The sequence below is a fragment of the Rattus norvegicus genome, chromosome 4, assembly GCF_021556685.1.
Source record: "Rattus norvegicus strain SHRSP/BbbUtx chromosome 4, alternate assembly SHRSP_T2T, whole genome shotgun sequence".
NCBI classification, from domain to species: Eukaryota; Metazoa; Chordata; class Mammalia; order Rodentia; family Muridae; genus Rattus; species Rattus norvegicus.
The window spans coordinates 46,792,037-46,810,850 of NC_141537.1; the positions used below are offsets into that span (position 1 = coordinate 46,792,037).

At 40.4% G+C, this 18,814-nt stretch overlaps 1 protein-coding gene and 1 long non-coding RNA gene across 2 annotated transcripts in view; one reads left to right on the forward strand and one right to left on the reverse strand.

Annotated features, from left to right (window-relative positions):
• Nucleotides 1-9,143: 9,143 nt before the first annotated feature.
• Nucleotides 9,144-13,189, reverse strand: LOC147994760 (uncharacterized). Its single transcript, XR_015686393.1, has 5 exons — nucleotides 12,422-13,189; nucleotides 11,518-11,705; nucleotides 10,968-11,433; nucleotides 10,606-10,739; nucleotides 9,144-9,369 (listed from the first exon to the last, which is right to left on the reverse strand). It is a non-coding gene; the product is annotated as an uncharacterized LOC147994760 (long non-coding RNA).
• Nucleotides 12,719-18,814, forward strand: part of Capza2 (capping actin protein of muscle Z-line subunit alpha 2) — a 35,885-nt gene continuing 29,789 nt past the window's right edge. Inside the window, 1 exon segment of the mRNA NM_001009180.3 lies at nucleotides 12,719-12,814. Coding sequence (NP_001009180.1) covers nucleotides 12,776-12,814 — 39 coding nt within the window. The 5' untranslated portion in view covers nucleotides 12,719-12,775.

Below are 18,814 nucleotides of genomic sequence, written 5' to 3' on the forward strand. Positions count from 1 at the left end.
AACAAAGTGATATACATGTATGAAATGCCATAGTCAAACCCATTACTTTGTATGCTGACTTAATAAATCAACCGTTTCCTAAAATAAGTCAGCTCACCTAAAAGTCGTCGAAACAAAATGTCATGGAAATTATCATATGAGCATATCTTTATATTTTGTTTGTCTGATTAAGAATAATATTTAGATCCCGGCCCGCAGCAGCTCTCTGCCCCCAGACCCTGTGAGAGAGAGACCCAACCGCCTGGTCAGGTGGGCACTCCTGAGGCTGCAGAGCGGAAGAGACCACCAACACTGCTCACCCCTGCCCACATCCCTGGCCCAAGAGGAAACTGTATAAGGCCTCTGGGCTCCCGTGGGGGAGGGCCCAGGAGCGGCAGGACCCCTGTGCCTGAGACACCACCAGAACCAGAAGGAAACAGACCGGATAAACAGTTCTCTGCACCCAAATCCCGTGGGAGGGAGAGCTGAACCTTCAGAGAGGCAGACAAGCCTGGGAAACCAGAAGAGACTGCTCTCTGCACACACATCTCGGACGCCAGAGGAAAAAGCCAAAGACCATCTGGAACCCTGGTGCACTGAAGCTCCCAGAAACAGCGGCACAGGTCTTCCTGGTTGCTGCCGCTGCAGAGAGCCCGTGGGTAGCACCCCACGAGCGAACTTGAGCCTCGGGACCACAGGTAAGACCAACTTTTCTGCTGCAAGAAAGCTGCCTGGTGAACTCAAGACACAGGCCCACAGGAACAGCTGAAGACCTGTAGAGAGGAAAAACCACACGCCCGAAAGCAGAACACTCTGTCCCCATAACTGACTGAAAGAGAGGAAAACAGGTCTACAGCACTCCTGACACACAGGCTTATAGGACAGTCTAGCCACTGTCAGAAATAGCAGAACAAAGTAACACTAGAGATAATCTGATGGCGAGAGGCAAGCGCAGGAACACAAGCAACAGAAACCAAGACTACATGGCACGATCGGAGCCCAATTCTCCCATCAAAACAAACACGGAATATCCAAACACACCAGAAAAGCAAGATCTAGTTCCAAAATCATTTTTGATCATGATGCTGGAGGACTTCAAGAAAGACGTGAAGAACTCCCTTAGAGAACAAGTAGAAGCCTACAGAGAGGAATCGCAAAAATGCCTGAAAGAATCGCAAAAATCCCTGAAAGAATTCCAGGAAAACATAAATAAACAAGTAGAAGCCCATAGAGAGGAGACACAAAAATCCCTGAAAGAATTCCAGGAAAACATAAATAAACAAGTAGAAGCCCATAGAGAGGAGACACAAAAATCCCTGAAAGAATTCCAGGAAAACACAATCAAACAGTTGAAGGAATTAAAAATGGAAATAGAAGCAATCAAGAAAGAACACATGGAAACAACCCTGGATATAGAAAACCAAAAGAAGAGACGAGGAGCTGTAGATACAAGCTTCACCAACAGAATACAAGAGATGAAAGAGAGAATCTCAGGAGCAGAAGATTCCATAGAAATCATTGACTCAACTGTCAAAGATAATGTAAAGCGGAAAAAGCTACTGGTCCAAAACATACAGGAAATCCAGGACTCAATGAGAAGATCAAACCTAAGGATAATAGGTATAGAAGAGAGTGAAGACTCCCAGCTCAAAGGACCAGTAAATATCTTCAACAAAATCATAGAAGAAAACTTCCCTAACCTAAAAAAAGAGATACCCATAGACATACAAGAAGCCTACAGAACTCCAAATAGATTGGACCAGAAAAGAAACACCTCCCGTCACATAATTGTCAAAACACCAAACGCACAAAATAAAGAAAGAATATTAAAAGCAGTAAGGGAAAAAGGTCAAGTAACATATAAAGGGAGACCTATCAGAATCACACCAGACTTCTCGCCAGAAACTATGAAGGCCAGAAGATCCTGGACTGATGTTATACAGACCCTAAGAGAACACAAATGCCAGCCCAGGTTACTGTATCCAGCAAAACTCTCAATTAACATTGATGGAGAAACCAAGATATTCCATGAAAAAACCAAATTTACACAATATCTTTCCACAAATCCAGCACTACAAAGGATAATAAATGGTAAAGCCCAACATAAGGAGGCAAGCTATACCCTAGAAGAAGCAAGAAACTAATCATCTTGGCAACAAAACAAAGAGAATGAAAGCACACAAACATAACCTCACATCCAAATATGAATATAACAGGAAGCAATAATCACTATTCCTTAATATCTCTCAATATCAATGGCCTCAACTCCCCAATAAAAAGACATAGATTAACAAACTGGATACACAACGAGGACCCTGCATTCTGCTGCCTACAGGAAACACACCTCAGAGACAAAGACAGACACTACCTCAGAGTGAAAGGCTGGAAAACAACTTTCCAAGCAAATGGTCAGAAGAAGCAAGCTGGAGTAGCCATTCTAATATCAAATAAAATCAATTTCCAACTAAAAGTCATCAAAAAAGATAAGGAAGGACACTTCATATTCATCAAAGGAAAAATCCACCAAGATGAACTCTCAATCCTAAATATCTATGCCCCAAATACAAGGGCACCTACATATGTAAAAGAAACCTTACTAAAGCTCAAAGCACACATTGCACCTCACACAATAATAGTGGGAGATTTCAACACCCCACTCTCATCAATGGACAGATCATGGAAACAGAAATTAAACAGTGATGTCGACAGACTAAGAGAAGTCATGAGCCAAATGGACTTAACGGATATTTATAGAACATTCTATCCTAAAGCAAAAGGATATACCTTCTTCTCAGCTCCTCATGGTACTTTCTCCAAAATTGACCATATAATTGGTCAAAAAACGGGCCTCAACAGGTACAGAAAGATAGAAATAATCCCATGCGTGCTATCGGACCACCACGGCCTAAAACTGGTCTTCAATAACAATAAGGGAAGAATGCCCACATATACGTGGAAATTGAACAATGCTCTACTCAATGATAACCTGGTCAAGGAAGAAATAAAGAAAGAAATTAAAAACTTTTTAGAATTTAATGAAAATGAAGATACAACATACCCAAACTTATGGGACACAATGAAAGCTGTGCTAAGAGGAAAACTCATAGCGCTGAGTGCCTGCAGAAAGAAACAGGAAGGAGCATATGTCAGCAGCTTGACAGCACACCTAAAAGCTCTAGAACAAAAAGAAGCAAATATACCCAGGAGGAGTAGAAGGCAGGAAATAATCAAACTCAGAGCTGAAATCAACCAAGTAGAAACAAAAAGGACCATAGAAAGAATCAACAGAACCAAAAGTTGGTTCTTTGAGAAAATCAACAAGATAGATAAACCCTTACTTAGCCAGACTAACGAGAGGACACAGAGAGTGCATCCAAATTAACAAAATCAGAAATGAAAAGGGAGACATAACTACAGATTCAGAGGAAATTCAAAAAACCATCAGATCTTACTATAAAAACCTATATTCAACAAAACTTGAAAATCTTCAGGAAATGGACAATTTCCTAGACAGATACCAGGTATCGAAGTTAAATCAGGAACAGATAAACCAGTTAAACAACCCCATAACTCCTAAGGAAATAGAAGCAGTCATTAAAGGTCTCCCAACCAAAAAGAGCCCAGGTCCAGACGGATTTAGTGCAGAATTCTATCAAACCTTCATAGAAGACCTCATACCAATATTATCCAAACTATTCCACAAAATTGAAACAGATGGAGCACTACCGAATTCCTTCTACAAAGCCACAATTACTCTTATACCTAAACCACACAAAGACACAACAAAGAAAGAGAACTTCAGACCAATTTCCCTTATGAATATCGATGCAAAAATACTCAATAAAATTCTGGCAAACCGAATTCAAGAGCACATCAAAACAATCATCCACCATGATCAAGTAGGCTTCATCCCAGGCATGCAGGGATGGTTTAAATACGGAAAACCATCAACGCGATCCATTATATAAACAAACTGAAAGAACAGAACCACATGATCATTTCATTAGATGCTGAGAAAGCATTTGACAAAATTCAACACCCCTTCATGATAAAAGTCCTGGAAAGAATAGGAATTCAAGGCTCATACCTAAACATAGTAAAAGCCATATACAGCAAACCAGTTGCTAACATTAAACTAAATGGAGAGAAACTTGAAGCAATCCCACTAAAATCAGGGACTAGACAAGGCTGCCCACTCTCTCCCTACTTATTCAATATAGTTCTTGAAGTTCTAGCCAGAGCAATCAGACAACAAAAGGAGATCAAGGGGATACAGATCGGAAAAGAAGAGGTCAAAATATCACTATTTGCAGATGACATGATAGTATATTTAAGTGATCCCAAAAGTTCCACCAGAGAACTACTAAAGCTGATAAACAACTTCAGCAAAGTGGCTGGGTATAAAATTAACTCAAATAAATCAGTTGCCTTCCTCTATACAAAAGAGAAACAAGCCGAGAAAGAAATTAGGGAAACGACACCCTTCATAATAGACCCAAATAATATAAAGTACCTCGGTGTGACTTTAACCAAGCAAGTAAAAGATCTGTACAATAAGAACTTCAAGACACTGAGGAAAGAAATTGAAGCAGACCTCAGAAGATGGAAAGATCTCCCATGCTCATGGATTGGCAGGATTAATTTAGTAAAAATGGCCATTTTACCAAAAGCAATCTACAGATTCAATGCAATCCCCATCAAAATACCAATCCAATTCTTCAAAGAGTTAGACAGAACAATTTGCAAATTCATCTGGAATAACAAAAAACCCAGGATAGCTAAAGCTATCCTCAACAATAAAAGGACTTCAGGGGGAATCACTATCCCTGAACTCAAGCAGTATTACAGAGCAATAGTGATAAAAACTGCATGGTATTGGTACAGAGACAGACAGATAGACCAATGGAATAGAATTGAAGACCCAGAAATGAACCCACACACCTATGGTCACTTGATTTTTGACAAAGGATCCAAAACCATCCAATGGAAAAAAGATAGCATTTTCAGCAAATGGTGCTGGTTCAACTGGAGGTCAACATGTAGAAGAATGCAGATCGATCCATGCTTATCACCCTGTACAAAGCTTAAGTCCAAGTGGATCAAGGACCTCCACATCAAACCAGACACACTCAAACTTATAGAAGAAAAACTAGGGAAGCATCTGGAACACATGGGCACTGGGAAAAATTTCTTGAACAAAACACCAATGGCTTATGCTCTAAGATCAAGAATCGACAAATGGGATCTCATAAAACTGCAAAGCTTCTGTAAGGCAAAGGACACTGTGGTTAGGACAAAACGGCAACCAACAGATTGGGAAAAGATCTTTACCAATCCTACAACAGATAGAGGCCTTATATCCAAAATATACAAAGAACTCAAGAAGTTAGACCGCAGGGAAACAAATAACCCTATTAAAAATGGGGTTCAGAGCTAAACAAAGAATTCACAGCTGAGGAATGCCGAATGGCTGAGAAACACCTAAAGAAATGTTCAACATCTTTAGTCATAAGGGAAATGCAAATCAAAACAACCCTGAGATTTCACCTCACACCAGTGAGAATGGCTAAGATCAAAAACTCAGGTGACAGCAGATGCTGGCGAGGATGTGGAGAAAGAGGAACACTCCTCCATTGTTGGTGGGATTGCAGACTGGTAAAACCATTCTGGAAATCAGTCTGGAGGTTCCTCAGAAAATTGGACATTGAACTGCCTGAGGATCCAGCTATACCTCTCTTGGGCATATACCCAAAAGATGCCTCAACATATAAAAGAGACACGTGCTCCACTATGTTCATCGCAGCCTTATTTATAATAGCCAGAAAATGGAAAGAACCCAGATGCCCTTCAACAGAGGAATGGATACAGAAAATGTGGTACATCTACACAATGGAATATTACTCAGCTATCAAAAACAACGAGTTTATGAAATTCGTAGGCAAATGGTTGGAACTGGAAAACATCATCCTGAGTGAGCTAACCCAATCACAGAAAGACATACATGGTATGCACTCATTGATAAGTGGCTATTAGCCCAAATGCTTGAATTACCCTAGATCCCTAGAACAAACGAAACTCAAGACGGATGATCAAAATGTGAATGCTTCACTCCTTCTTTAAATGAGGAAAAAGAATACCCTTGGCTGGGAAGGGAGAGGCAAAGATTAAAACAGAGACTGAAGGAACACCCGTTCAGAGCCTGCCCCACAGGTGGCCCATACATATACAGCCACCCAATTGGACAAGATGGATGAAGCAAAGAAGTGCAGACCGACAGGAGCCGGATGTAGATCGCTCCTGAGAGACACTGCCAGAATACAGCAAATACAGAGGCGAATGCCAGCAGCAAACCACTGAACTGAGAATAGGTCCCCCGTTGAAGGAATCAGAGAAAGAACTGGAAGAGCTTGAAGGGGCTCGAGACCCCAAAAGTACAACAATGTCCAGCAACCAGAGCTTCCAGGGACTAAGCCACTACCTAAATACTATACATGGACTGACCCTGGACTCTGACCCCATAGGTAGCAATGAATATCCTAGTAAGAGCACCAGTGGAAGGGGAAGCCCTGGGTCCTGCTAAGACTGAACCCCCAGTGAACTAGACTATGGGGGGAGGGCGGCAATGGGGGGAGGGTTGGGAGGGAGACACCCATAAGGAAGGGGAGGGGGGAAGGGGATGTTTGCCCGGAAACCGGGAAAGGGAATAACACTTGAAATGTATATAAGAAATACTCAAGTTAATAAAAAAAAATAATAATAAAAAAATAATAATAAAAAAATAAAAGAAAAGAATAATATTTAGGGCTGGAGAGATGGCTCAGTGGTTAAGAGCACTGACTGCTCTCCCAGAGGTCCTGAGTTCAATTCCCAGCAACCACATGGTGGCTCACAACCATCTGTAATGGGATCCGATGCCCTCTTCTGGTGTGTCTGAAGACAGCTACAGTGTGCTCATACAAATAAAAGTTAATTAAAAAAATCTTTAAAAAAGAATAATATTTAAAATGGAGTGAGAACCAACCCAAACTAAGAAGATATAAAAATACCATGAGGAAACCTATAACTTCAAAGCTGAAAATAAAAAAGAATTACAAAAATAAAGTTTGCATTTAGTCATGAGCTATGTAATGTTGCAGACTAAGAAATACATTTAAACAGATGAATTTGCGAGTTCACATCTTTTGCCTAGTATTACAATGGTGTGAATTTTATTTCTGAGTTGTACTGTTCTGAAGCAAGGTAACTGGTTTTTGTTTGATTTGGAGGGTGGTGTGTGTGTGTGTGTGTGTGTGTGTGTGTGTGTGTGTGTGTTCTGACAGCTATTGGTGAGGAACTACCCAGAGGATCCATGGAGTCAAACTCCCAGTCCTGTGCTTAGCAGTCCACTAGCACAAGTTCAATCTTTCCAAAAATCACAGATACTGAAGTAAGAAAGCCCTGAAGTAAGAAAGCCCTGAAGTAAGAAAGCCCTGAAGTAAGAAAATCATAAAAAGTGTTCTGAGGTTATCTGCTGAGAGCATTTAGAGTGTCCTTCATAGCTGTTGTCATCAAAAGCAACTCACAAAAGAAACTATTACGAGACTTGATACTCTACCCTCTAGCCCCCAACAGTATGTGTGAATAGCTCAGCATCTACCCATCGTGGATCAAAACGTGTTACAAGCAGCACAGGAAGTGACCCGAGCACATAGCCCTACATTCTAGCAAAGCATCAGATCTACAGTGGGAGGCTCCTGTGAGAGATTATCTGCAGTGGTGATTAAGGTCACTTGTAAAGAGAATGCCAGCCATGGAAACATTTTTCAGTTGACTTGAGTCACTGTGGTACTCGGAAAGAATCAAGAGGAAGGGATCTCGGCAGACACTACTGCAATTCCTTGAACTGGTCCTCTGGGTGATAGCAGTGGTTTTGGGGAGAGACAATCTTGTTTTTTGCTATGTTGCTACTAATGAGTCAAGCAAAAGTTTTAAGTTTCCAATCCCAGGCTGGAGAGATGGCTCAGGGGGTTAAATGGTTGTTGTACAAACATGAAGAACTGGATTTGGATCCCCAAATCATGTTAAAAGAAAAAATAATCATCCAAACACACACACACACACACACACACACACACACACACACACACACAAACTAGGTGTAGCACCACGACTGTAATCCTAGTGCTAGATTCTGGAGACAGTGGATCTGCACAGCTTGCTGGTCAGCTCCAGGTTCAGTGATAGTCCCCAACTAAAGTAAGGCAGAGAAGTAACTGGGGACATCCCATCAACCTCTGGCTCCCATATGTACTTGCCCAGTAGAGCACATTCATATACATTCCCCTTCCCCAGGCTCTCCTCACAGACAGCCAAGAAAAAAATCATTGTCATTAATGGTGCTTTACCAATACACATTTAAAGATATTTGACCTATCTTTTCATATCGGTGTACTAGGTTGCTTTGTCCCTCCAGGTTGAAAAAATAAAAAAAGAATCCAGTAAGATTTCCCTCATGCTTCAAAAGTTCCATTGTCATGGAGGTAAAGGTGGGTGGTTTTAATGTTGTTTTTGTTTTATCTTGTTTGTTTTATGCTTTTATCAGTAATTGGTCTAATGTTCTCTACCCATGGTATTTATAAAACTATCAAAATGATAATAATTCATTGTATAAATGTATTTTAAGACTCTATTATATGGCTATCAGACAGAAAAACTGAATGGAAAGAAAGAAGAATGTGTAGAAATAACAAGCATGCGACTCAGGTTAGTGGTTATTTCTGGGGAAAGGAGAGAGAAAGGGATAGGGAAGAAGTAAACTATGTTTTGTTTTGTTTGTATGCCTAAACTATTGTACGTTAGTAATAGGTGATAATATAAAATTTAATACTTTCTTGATTTGCCCTAACGGATCACATTAGGGCTTACCCATCATCTGTGATTCATTTGGAACATATAACAACACTGAAGACTTAAATTTACAGTGACAGGGAAATTAAAGAGTTAAAAAAAATCAATTACAGAGTTAGTTAAGTGGAAATTGAATAACTTGGGACTCTCTAAGAGAATTGTTTGCTGCCGTGTTCTGGAATCCCCAAACTTCATTTTAGGACACTTGAAACCACCACCTGACTACTAGCACAATTTTAAATTCCCATTCAGGTATGTGAAATGAATAGCTGGATATGCATTCCAACAACATTTCTCTTCAAATGCTTATGCTCCACACACTAGATATGCCAGAAGCTAATAAAGACATAGGCCATGGTCTCGAAGACCAGATGGTACTGTGATGACAATAACTAACATCATTAAGACTTATCTTAATGCTGACCCGGATGCTAAGCACACTGCCTGTGATCTCAGTAAGTCCATAGAACAGGCCTGTAAGAGCGGCACCAGTAATATCTCCAACTGCAAATGAAAATAAATGAGAACAGTCAGAGTAAGTCTCCCAAGGCTAACTGGAGCTTAAAAAAAAGCAGACCCTAGATGTTAATAAGTATAAAATATGAATGTCTTTGCACTAGGGTATATGACAAAAAAATCAATGGAAAACTTTACACAGGAGTCTGGGAGGACAAAAAAAGACATTGCAAGATTCAATGAGGGTTTTTGTAGCTATATTCTCAGAATCAAAACACTCCTTTCCAGCAGGAGTCATAGGAAGCGTCAGGAAGTAATGAAATTTACAAGGCTCGAGAAGTAAACAAAAGTCACAAGTCTTGTTCTTGCGCTTTACACATTATATGAGCAGTTATCACATCAGTGGAGAAAGGAGACTCACTGTCTACAGATCACACAGACACCTCTCAGAGGGCTACTCTTATGAGTCATTACCCAGGCTGGTATGGCTACCCTCCCAATGGAGCCACCATACTCCTGTAAATAACTCCATTCAACCCACTAGTTAACTCAACTAGACTTGGGACAAAGAATTTTAATCTCCAAGGAAACTGCTCCACAGTAATGGATCCCAAGATTTTGTGTCTATGAAATCAGGTAACCTCTGTCCACAGTAAGTTTGTGGGAGGTGCATGCCACAGTATGTGTGTATGTTGGAAGACAACTTAGAGAAGTTGGTTCACTCATGTTACTGTGTGGGTTCTGGAGATCCGTGATCGAACTCAGATTATCGGGCTTGTTGGCAAACACCTTTATCTGCTGAGCCATCCCACCAACCTTCATGATAAATTTAAAATATAGCTACAGACTTTGAGCATATCGACAGGAAATTGAGAAAAAGAAAGCAGTTCTGAAGAGATGGTTCAGTGGTTAAGAACACTGGCTGCTAATTCCCAGCACCCACGTGGTCACACACAACTGTCTGTAACCCCAGTTCCAGGGGATCTGGCACCCTCACACAGACATAAATGCAGGCAAAACACCAATACACATTTTAAAAGAATATTTTTTAAAGCAATCTTAAAAAGACAGGCCCAACCACCAAAAAGCAAAAGAGTATTGAGTTTGAAAATTAAATAGAAAGATCATGAGAGGATGTGGGTGAAGTTGGGGAGGGAGGAAGGGATTCGATAAGATCAAAATATATTCTCTAATATTCTCAAGGAGTAAATAAAACTTATCTTAGAGAGAAAGGGGGTAGAAGTTCTCATGTGGGTAGAACTGTGTAAGGAAACTTTTGCTTACCTCTTGATTATGAAGCACCAGAGGCAAAGATACCAGCACGTTTCTTCATGCAGTCGTGTAACAATCAGTTCTTATTCATACCTACTGAAATCCCTTCCAAATACATGTCACTTAAATTCGGCAATTCTCTTTAGCTGTATCAAGAAGGTAGCATTAAGAGATTACAATAGGGACTATTCAACATTATAGGTAATTAACTGCTCTTTGAATTACTATGGGAACCATATGTAGAATATGACCAAAGACACAGCTAGAAACATACTCTGACTCAGATTATTGCAAAACCGTATGAGATTTTTGGCGAAGCTTGTAAAGAGCAGTGCCGCCCGTAAGTTACTATGCAACATTTACTGAGTACCCACCGCACAAAATATAAAATGCTAAGTCAACAGGAACAACATTGGAGGGAAAACCCTGAATTCCAGAGAGATTGTTGATGAAGCAGGTGCTGTGAACTGGATTGCTGGCATGCCAGAGAGGGTACCTCCATTAAGTTTTATTCTGTGGAGAAAGGGAGAAAGTTCTGGCAGTGGAAAGAATATGGGATGTTGAAAAAATGCCTAGGATTCAGTCATGTGGGAGCATGCAGCGTTGGTTAAATTACTGAACTTTGGTTTGGAGGTACAGTAATACTTGAGCACACACAATTGCCGGGAGCAATAAATAAAGCGAGGGTTTAGAAACTATAAAAGAGGAAATTGATATTGATTTGTCGCTCCTGAGAGTTTTGGCCAGACACTGTACTTTATTAACTTGCATACTGTCTCCATGGGTTTATCTTCAACTGGACACTTTCAGCTCCCTCGAGTGTCAGCTTCCTCTTCTGTTCTGCAAACGAACACTTTAGTAAGTCACTTAATGATAGTGTTTTTGGACCCAAATAGCTATTTGAACTCTTAAGGGCACTCTTACCTGTTATTTACACACAGCTGTCAGACTGACACTGCCAAGCATGTTCCGTTCATGTCGTGACACTGTCCGAATGCCTTCAATGGCTTCTCACTTTCTAATTATTAAAGTCTTAACTCCTAGCTAAATTCTAAGTCCTCCACAAACAAAGGGTAGTTTTCAGATGAATAGCACTCCTCGTACTTGGGAACCTGTAAGAAATATAGATTCTCTGGTCCACTCAGGTCTACTGAACTAGCAACTCAATTTTAACAATGTTTCTGGCTGCTTCTTGTGTCAGCTTTGACTTCATCCTTACTTTTTTTTTTTTTTAATAATTGAAGCTTCAGTAGTAGAGCTGCCAGATTTAGCAAATAAAAATGAGACAGCCAGTAAAATGTGAAAACAATAAATAATGTTTTTAGAATGTTTCAAATCCTTCATAGGATATTTACCTAAAAATTGGTTGCATGAAATTGAAATTTCTAGTGAATGTCCTGTAAGTATTCTGGATAGCCAGTTCATGAGGGTACACATCCAAGGCTAACTTAACATTTTATTTCCTTCCAAGAGTACAATGCCTTCCCTAACTTAATGTCTAATTAATAGAGGTGAGCTTAAGAGCAGTTTCTCTGGGATTTAGGTTTGTCTGGGTTTTTTTTTTTTCTCCTTTTCTTATTCCTAAGAACTAGCACCAGGGCCTTCCTATTATAAAAGACCAATAAATAGTTTTGGATGAATAAATGAATATATCAAAAGTAATCTTTCAATTATGGACTGGATTGTGTGTGCCTATTTTAATTAAAACAGTATTTTTCCTAATACTTAAAAATGTTTTAAATTGGTACAGCTTTTCACATTTTTTGTTGGCAGCGTTCAGGACTTGGTGGGAACAAAGTCATGGGCTCAGAATGTACTCATCGCCAACCTGGTCCATATGGTCATCATTGGGTAGAGAAGGCACCAGAGCAGGATGACAGAAGATACCATAGCAATCCGACTTTGGAGGCGCTGCGCACGCGCACAGTGGCGCTCAGGCCTGCGATCAGGGGAGGGAGGCGGAGCTCTGGGGCGCGTGCGCGGCGGCTTGAGGAAGGCGGAGCTCCCGGGCGTGTGCGCAGTGGCTTGGATCCGGGAGGCGGAGCTCCGGGGCGCGTGCGCGGCGGCCTGGGCGGCGGGCCCCTCCCTTGGCGGGGGCGCGCGGCGCGGAAGACCGCACGGAAAGGGGGAAGTCAGGTGGCCGCTGCTGCCACCAGCGCCACGGTTTGTCGCCAGAAGGAAGATGGCGGATCTGGAGGAGCAGTTGTCCGATGAGGAGAAGGTAGGCGCCGCGGCGGTGAAGAGCAGGGCGGACGGGACCGAGAGCTGAGACGCAAGGGCTGGAATCTGACCCCGGGCGGGCTCTGGTGGTGGGCCGCACGCCTGCGCCTCTCGAGCGGGGTGCTGCCTCGGCTCCCGGAGGCCGGGCCCCTCCGCTCCTTGTAGGGTGTGTGCTCCGAAAATAGGAAGCGGAGCCGGGCGGCCGCGGGCCGGAGCGGGGGTGGCGGGACCGGGCCCTAGGGGTCCGGGCTGGGGAGCGGCCGACAGCGGAGCGGCGCCGCCTGGCCTGGGGCTTTCGCCGTGAGGCGGGCGGGAGGGGGAAACGGCTTAGCCGACCCTCACTTTTTCCTGCAGTTTCTCCTCCCCAACGCGAAGTGCTTCCTGGTTCTCCAGGGTGTTTCCTTCCCTCTGGAGGTCGCAGTTTCTACATCCCGCCCCCTTTCCCTCCAACCCCCTGCCATCCATTTCTTTTATTAATATTGTCATTACCTTTTTTTTTTTAATTGCTGCTCCCATGTTCCCCGGAAGGCAGTATTGTTCACAAAGACACCTCCCCCCAATAGTTGTTTTCTGTCCAACTTGGCCGCTTCCCCCCCTTGGGGCAGATTTGGTGACATCCCATCTTCCTGATAGGACCAACTCCGAAGAGGGCGAGCGGGTGCAACTCCTTTTACTGTGTGTTAAATGCTGTGACAGCACTGGGACCAAATGCAGGACTCAAGTTCTCACATTTGTGATACGAAATCTGATTGAACTGAGACTCTTGCCCATTTTCTTTGGCGACTGAGGGCGACCTCATACCTAGGGGCGAGTACTGTGAGGGGAACTCTATACATTTTGAATATTTTCTGGAAAAGACCGAGACGTTTTTTGAAACTTAAGACTTGACTGACATGAGTGTGGTGCACTTTGGAAATGTCTGACCTTAGCTTAGTTTTTAAGTTCCAGATAAAGTACACCGGTGTGGGAAACATACTCAATTTTAGTTGGGTGTTAGAGAACCACTAAGGGTAGATAACCTAACAAAATGGGGGCAAACATACTTTAATTCACAGAGTTAGACTCTTAAGTCCATAAAAGTTGCTGTACAGTAACATTGAATAGTGTTAAGCTGTTAATTGAAAATATACCAGTGCACACTACAGGAAAAATAATGTTTGAAAGTTCTTGGAGGGATTTTTTTTCATGTTTTGTTTTCTTTCATGTACTTTTTAAGCGCTCAATTGACTTGGAAGATAGTGAGAAGAGAATTCTTAGGGTGGGATTCACATTCAGATTTTATAACAGTATTTTCTAAATTGAAGAAATCAGTGGCTTAACTTTCTAGTGAAATTTAAATAACCCAGTAAATTGAAAACAGTGTTCTTGTCACTTTTATTACCCAGTAGACTTGTACTGTTTTAGAAGGAGGGTGTTCCATATGGATCAGAAATGGATTCAATTGTAATATTTAAGACCAGTTCTTAAATCATGCTTCTCTATTGTTATTTCCTTGCTTGTGATTTTCAGGAGTAAGTTTTAAATACTTTTTACACTTGAGTTTTTGTTTAGATTTTAGGTCTAAAGAAGGGGAGGTACTATGATGTATAATACTGTAGTTTGTATGTGCTTATCACATAAGAAAAATAGGTTGCATTTTCTTTTTTAAGTTTGAAGTAGATAGTTTTATTACCCTTTACCTGTAAGTAAATTAAGATTTTAAAAGCCTTATATAGGAGGGAAATGGCAGAGGTGAACTTTAAACCTAAGTTTGTCAGAATTCAGGTTTGCTTGCATACTTAATGACATTATGTTCCCTTGAAGTTGATTGTAGAACTATCCTGGTTTTATATCTTGGTTTTCAATTTGTTTATTTTTAAAAAGGAAGCAGTGGTTCTTTGTAGGTTCTAAATTTATGTTTTATACTTAGTGAAAATGTTAACTGGTAAACTTCTGTTTTCATCACTTTTAAAAAGAAGTTTATTTTTATGTAATGTGAACATTGTGTGCTGCTGCTTTATAGTTTCTTACTGGTCCTGTGAGATGAGACATTTTAGAAATTCGTAGTTGGGTGTGGCAGAGCAGATTTGTAATCTAAGTACTGAGGAAACTGGGGCTGGAGGATCTCTAGGTCTGAGGCCAGCCTATAGAAAGCAACAACAGAAAGAGATTGACTGGGCGTTGTAGGCATACCTGTAATCCCACTACCCTGAAGGCTGATCAGGAGGAAAAAGTTTCAGTCCGACCAAGTTTAGCTTGATTTTCTGAGTTACGAGCCAGTCAGAGCTACACAGGGAAACTCTCTCTCAAAAACAAACAAACAGAAGGGGGAAAGTATCTAGGACACTAGGCTGAATGTACTGTGATTTTTATGGCTTAATTTCTTTTGGCCACAGTGTTAATAAGGAAGTAAATTTAGCTGAAGAAACTATGAAGTTCCTTAACGGCATTAATTTGTCATAGTGTGACTCTGTAAATTTTACATAGTTATAGAAACTCCAAGCCAGAAAGAGTTTTTCTTTCTTATTCTTTCTTAGTTCATTTGAATTGTATAATAAAGCATTTTCGTGAATTTGACACTGTATGAAATTGTTATATAGAGCTCAAAGAGAACCATTCTCAAACTCTGCTGAAGGAGGACAGTAATAGTTGAGAGAGTTTTCTCCCTGGACCAGTGAGCACACTTCTATGGCGGCTGCTCTTGGTACTGCAGCATTAGTGAGCCTGGAACAGTATATCGAGTGGAGGATGACCTTGAACTTTTGGTCCTCCTACTTGTACCATGCACTCTGTCTTGCTGAGTTTAAAGCTGGGGATGAAGCCTGGACTTTGTCAAGCCTCCTTCCAACTAAGCTTTATCTCTGGCCCCCTCCATTTCTATACATCCCTGTTCTCATTGCTGTAGTCGCGTAGGTCCTATATTTCAAGTTTGCTTTGTTAAATTCTTTTCTGCTTGACTTGTACCTTAGAGCAAAATTTTGTCATCTTTATGATCATGATCAAAAATGTCTTACACAAATAATTTGTTTCTTGTTTGTAAAAAATAATTATGTTAGTATTGAGTTCATAATCTCTGGGTTGACAAGATTATCAGGTTGTAACAGAATTTCACCAATCAAATAGTACAGTTAGGTCAATAGTAGCATTTAAGAAAGAAATAAAAATTAAAGTTAAGAGACCTAGAAATTGTGTCAGATCTGTTTTTTCCTTTCTGTTGCATTCGCTATGGGCAAGTGTGTGTGTGTGTGTGTGTGTGTGTGTGTGTGTGTGTGTGTGTGTGTGTTGGGGGGGCGTTTGTAGATTAATTTCTCTGGCTACTTATATTCAAACTATTCTTTTCTATAGTCTCAAAAAATACCAGTGCCTAGTGCTTGGCATGATGATGCACCTCTCCAACCCCCACACTCAGGGAGCTTGGAGCCATCCCAAACTAGTGGCTTTGTATTCCTTTCTACTTGGAAAATTGTGACACTTTTCATATATGCTGTTTAATCATGCTCTGGTCCTTTTCTAACATCTTGAGTAGGTTTATCTCTTGGCCTTAGGTTCTGCTGAACTTTGTGAATATATTTGTAAATATGAGTAGTAATTGGCTCTTCAGAGGACTTGTGTTCAATTCCCAGCACCCACATGGAAACTCACAACTTTTTGTAACTCTGGTTCCGGGGTTCCAACACCCTCACATAGAAACACATGTAGGCAAAACACCAGTGAACATAAAATAAAAACAAGTCATTTTTTAAAAAGATAGAAATGTTATTCTTGCAATTCAGTTCAGATTATTGGCTCATTTAATCTCTCTTGAACTTAATAAATCATCATTGGTACTAAGTACAATTTTTTTTTTAATGCTCTCTGGTTTACTTTTCTTCCCTGTTCTATAAGTACAGAAGTGATGTCATCCATAGCACCTGCCAGTACCCTGCATGCAACTAGTAAAATGGTTCAGTGAGTAAATAAATGAATAGCCTATAGTTCACAGAGTTGAAAGAAAACCTGTGTCATGAAGAATAAAAGCATATAATGTCAGATTTTTCTATGGAAATCTAGCTGTCTTAATTTTTTTTTTCCTAAATTTTGCCATTGGTTTTTAGAGTCTATTAATCCCTGGTGTTTTGTGAGGTACAGGTGTTTGCAGTTCAAATGCTAAATGTAATTTATATATGAGCAGCTTAAAATATTTTCCCCTCCTATAATATAACTGACTTAAGAAATCTTGTTATGCAAATAATTTCGAACTGCTAGATTTCACCTTAATGTATAGTTAATAGCGCCTTAACAAAAAGTAGGCTTGACTAGTAAGCTCTTTTGGAAAAGCTCATTCCTAATTTAATCTTGTGGATGAATTCTGTTGAACCAATATCTACTGTAAGCAAGAATTTCATATCAGCTAAAATATAAATAGAATTTCTTAGACTTCATTCAATGAGAAATTTTTATAGAATATTTCAGGACATTTGAGAGCCATTTTTCATAAAGAATAGAACTTAGCATTTCAGTGTAAAAATCACAGATCCAGAAATAGCAGAATAACAAAATCATTATCTAATGGCTTGGTTTTTTATAAAAGTTGAAAAATATCTCAAGCTTCACTTTTTAAAAATTTTAGTTTATAGACTGGGAAATTTTTAACAGAATACTTGCTTGTCATAATAAGGCCTTGAGTTCAATTGCCAGCACCAAAAATAAGTTTAATAAATTAAACTTAGGTTTATGGGAGTTTAAAAAAATGCTTTTCTAGAGTTTGTGTTGATGTTGATAAAAAGCCAACTGCACATGGATACCATGAAGTCGAATGGGATCCTAACTTTTTTGTGTTCTGTCACTTGATGTTTGAACAGTCACTGGTAAAGTGAGGAGTGTTGATATATGGAAAAATGAATGCACTACAAATGCCAGAAGATTTAAATGATTTTTGTAGCTCTGTAGGACACAATCTATCATAGAGTGGGAAGATGTTTGTAATATAGTGTTGTTTTTAAGAATTCTGGTCCTGGGACTGGTGAGACGGCTCAGCAGGTAAAGGCACTTGTTGCCAACTCATAGCCAGTGCTCTACTTCCAGAGTCTAGAGTGGAAGGAATGAACTCTCTAACAGGTGAATGAATGAATAGTGGGAGGAATGAACGCTTAACTCTTTGACCCCATATATGCTTCATGGTGTGTGCATACACACCACACACACATGCACAGAGTAAATAAATGTTTAAAAATACTAATACAATACTATTATACTAAGGCTAGTATACTAACATATTGTTTCATGACTTTTCTTGGGAAGAACATAATCAAATGTCTGTGCAATCCAGCTTAGACACAGATAACAGACCAATGAATCGACTGCACTCAAATGTAGGTTGGTATCTCTGTTAGTTCATTGGTTATTATAGTTGGTATTGCTTACAGCTGTAGCACCAAGTAGTTCTACTTCAGCATGGGTGAAGCTGCTAGAAAGCTGTCATGTGGCAGAGGCACTCATTTCCCTCATTGTAGACAGGAAGCACAGAAAAGGAAATGCAGAAGGGACCAGGGCAAAGTAGAGTCCTCATGTACACTCTTCTAAGAGATCTTCCAGCTAGGCTCCCACCCCTACTTCCCAGTAATGCCATTAAACCCTGTATCCATCAGGGGATTAATCCACCGATTAAAGAGAATCCAGTCACTTCTCCATACCCCTCAGAGAGCAACTGGGTCCTAGTCTGTGAGCTGGGGGCAGGGGAGGAGCATTTCATGTATATACCACAATATCTGGCCATTCTAATTAGATGATAGCTCATTAGTGGTACTTCTAGGTTTTTTTTCCAACACAAAGTAACTACTAAGTGTCAACTATGGGGCATTAGTAACTTTTATTTGTGTGTTATTAGTCAAAAAATATCAAAGGGTTTGCTGTTTGCCAGGCACCATTCAAAAGTAGCCAGATATGGAGGTGCACAGACAAAATCTTCGTCTTGTTTTCTTTGGTTCACAGCTAAATCGGAAATAGATTATTGAGGATTTTAGAAAAGGGCGTGGAAACTTAG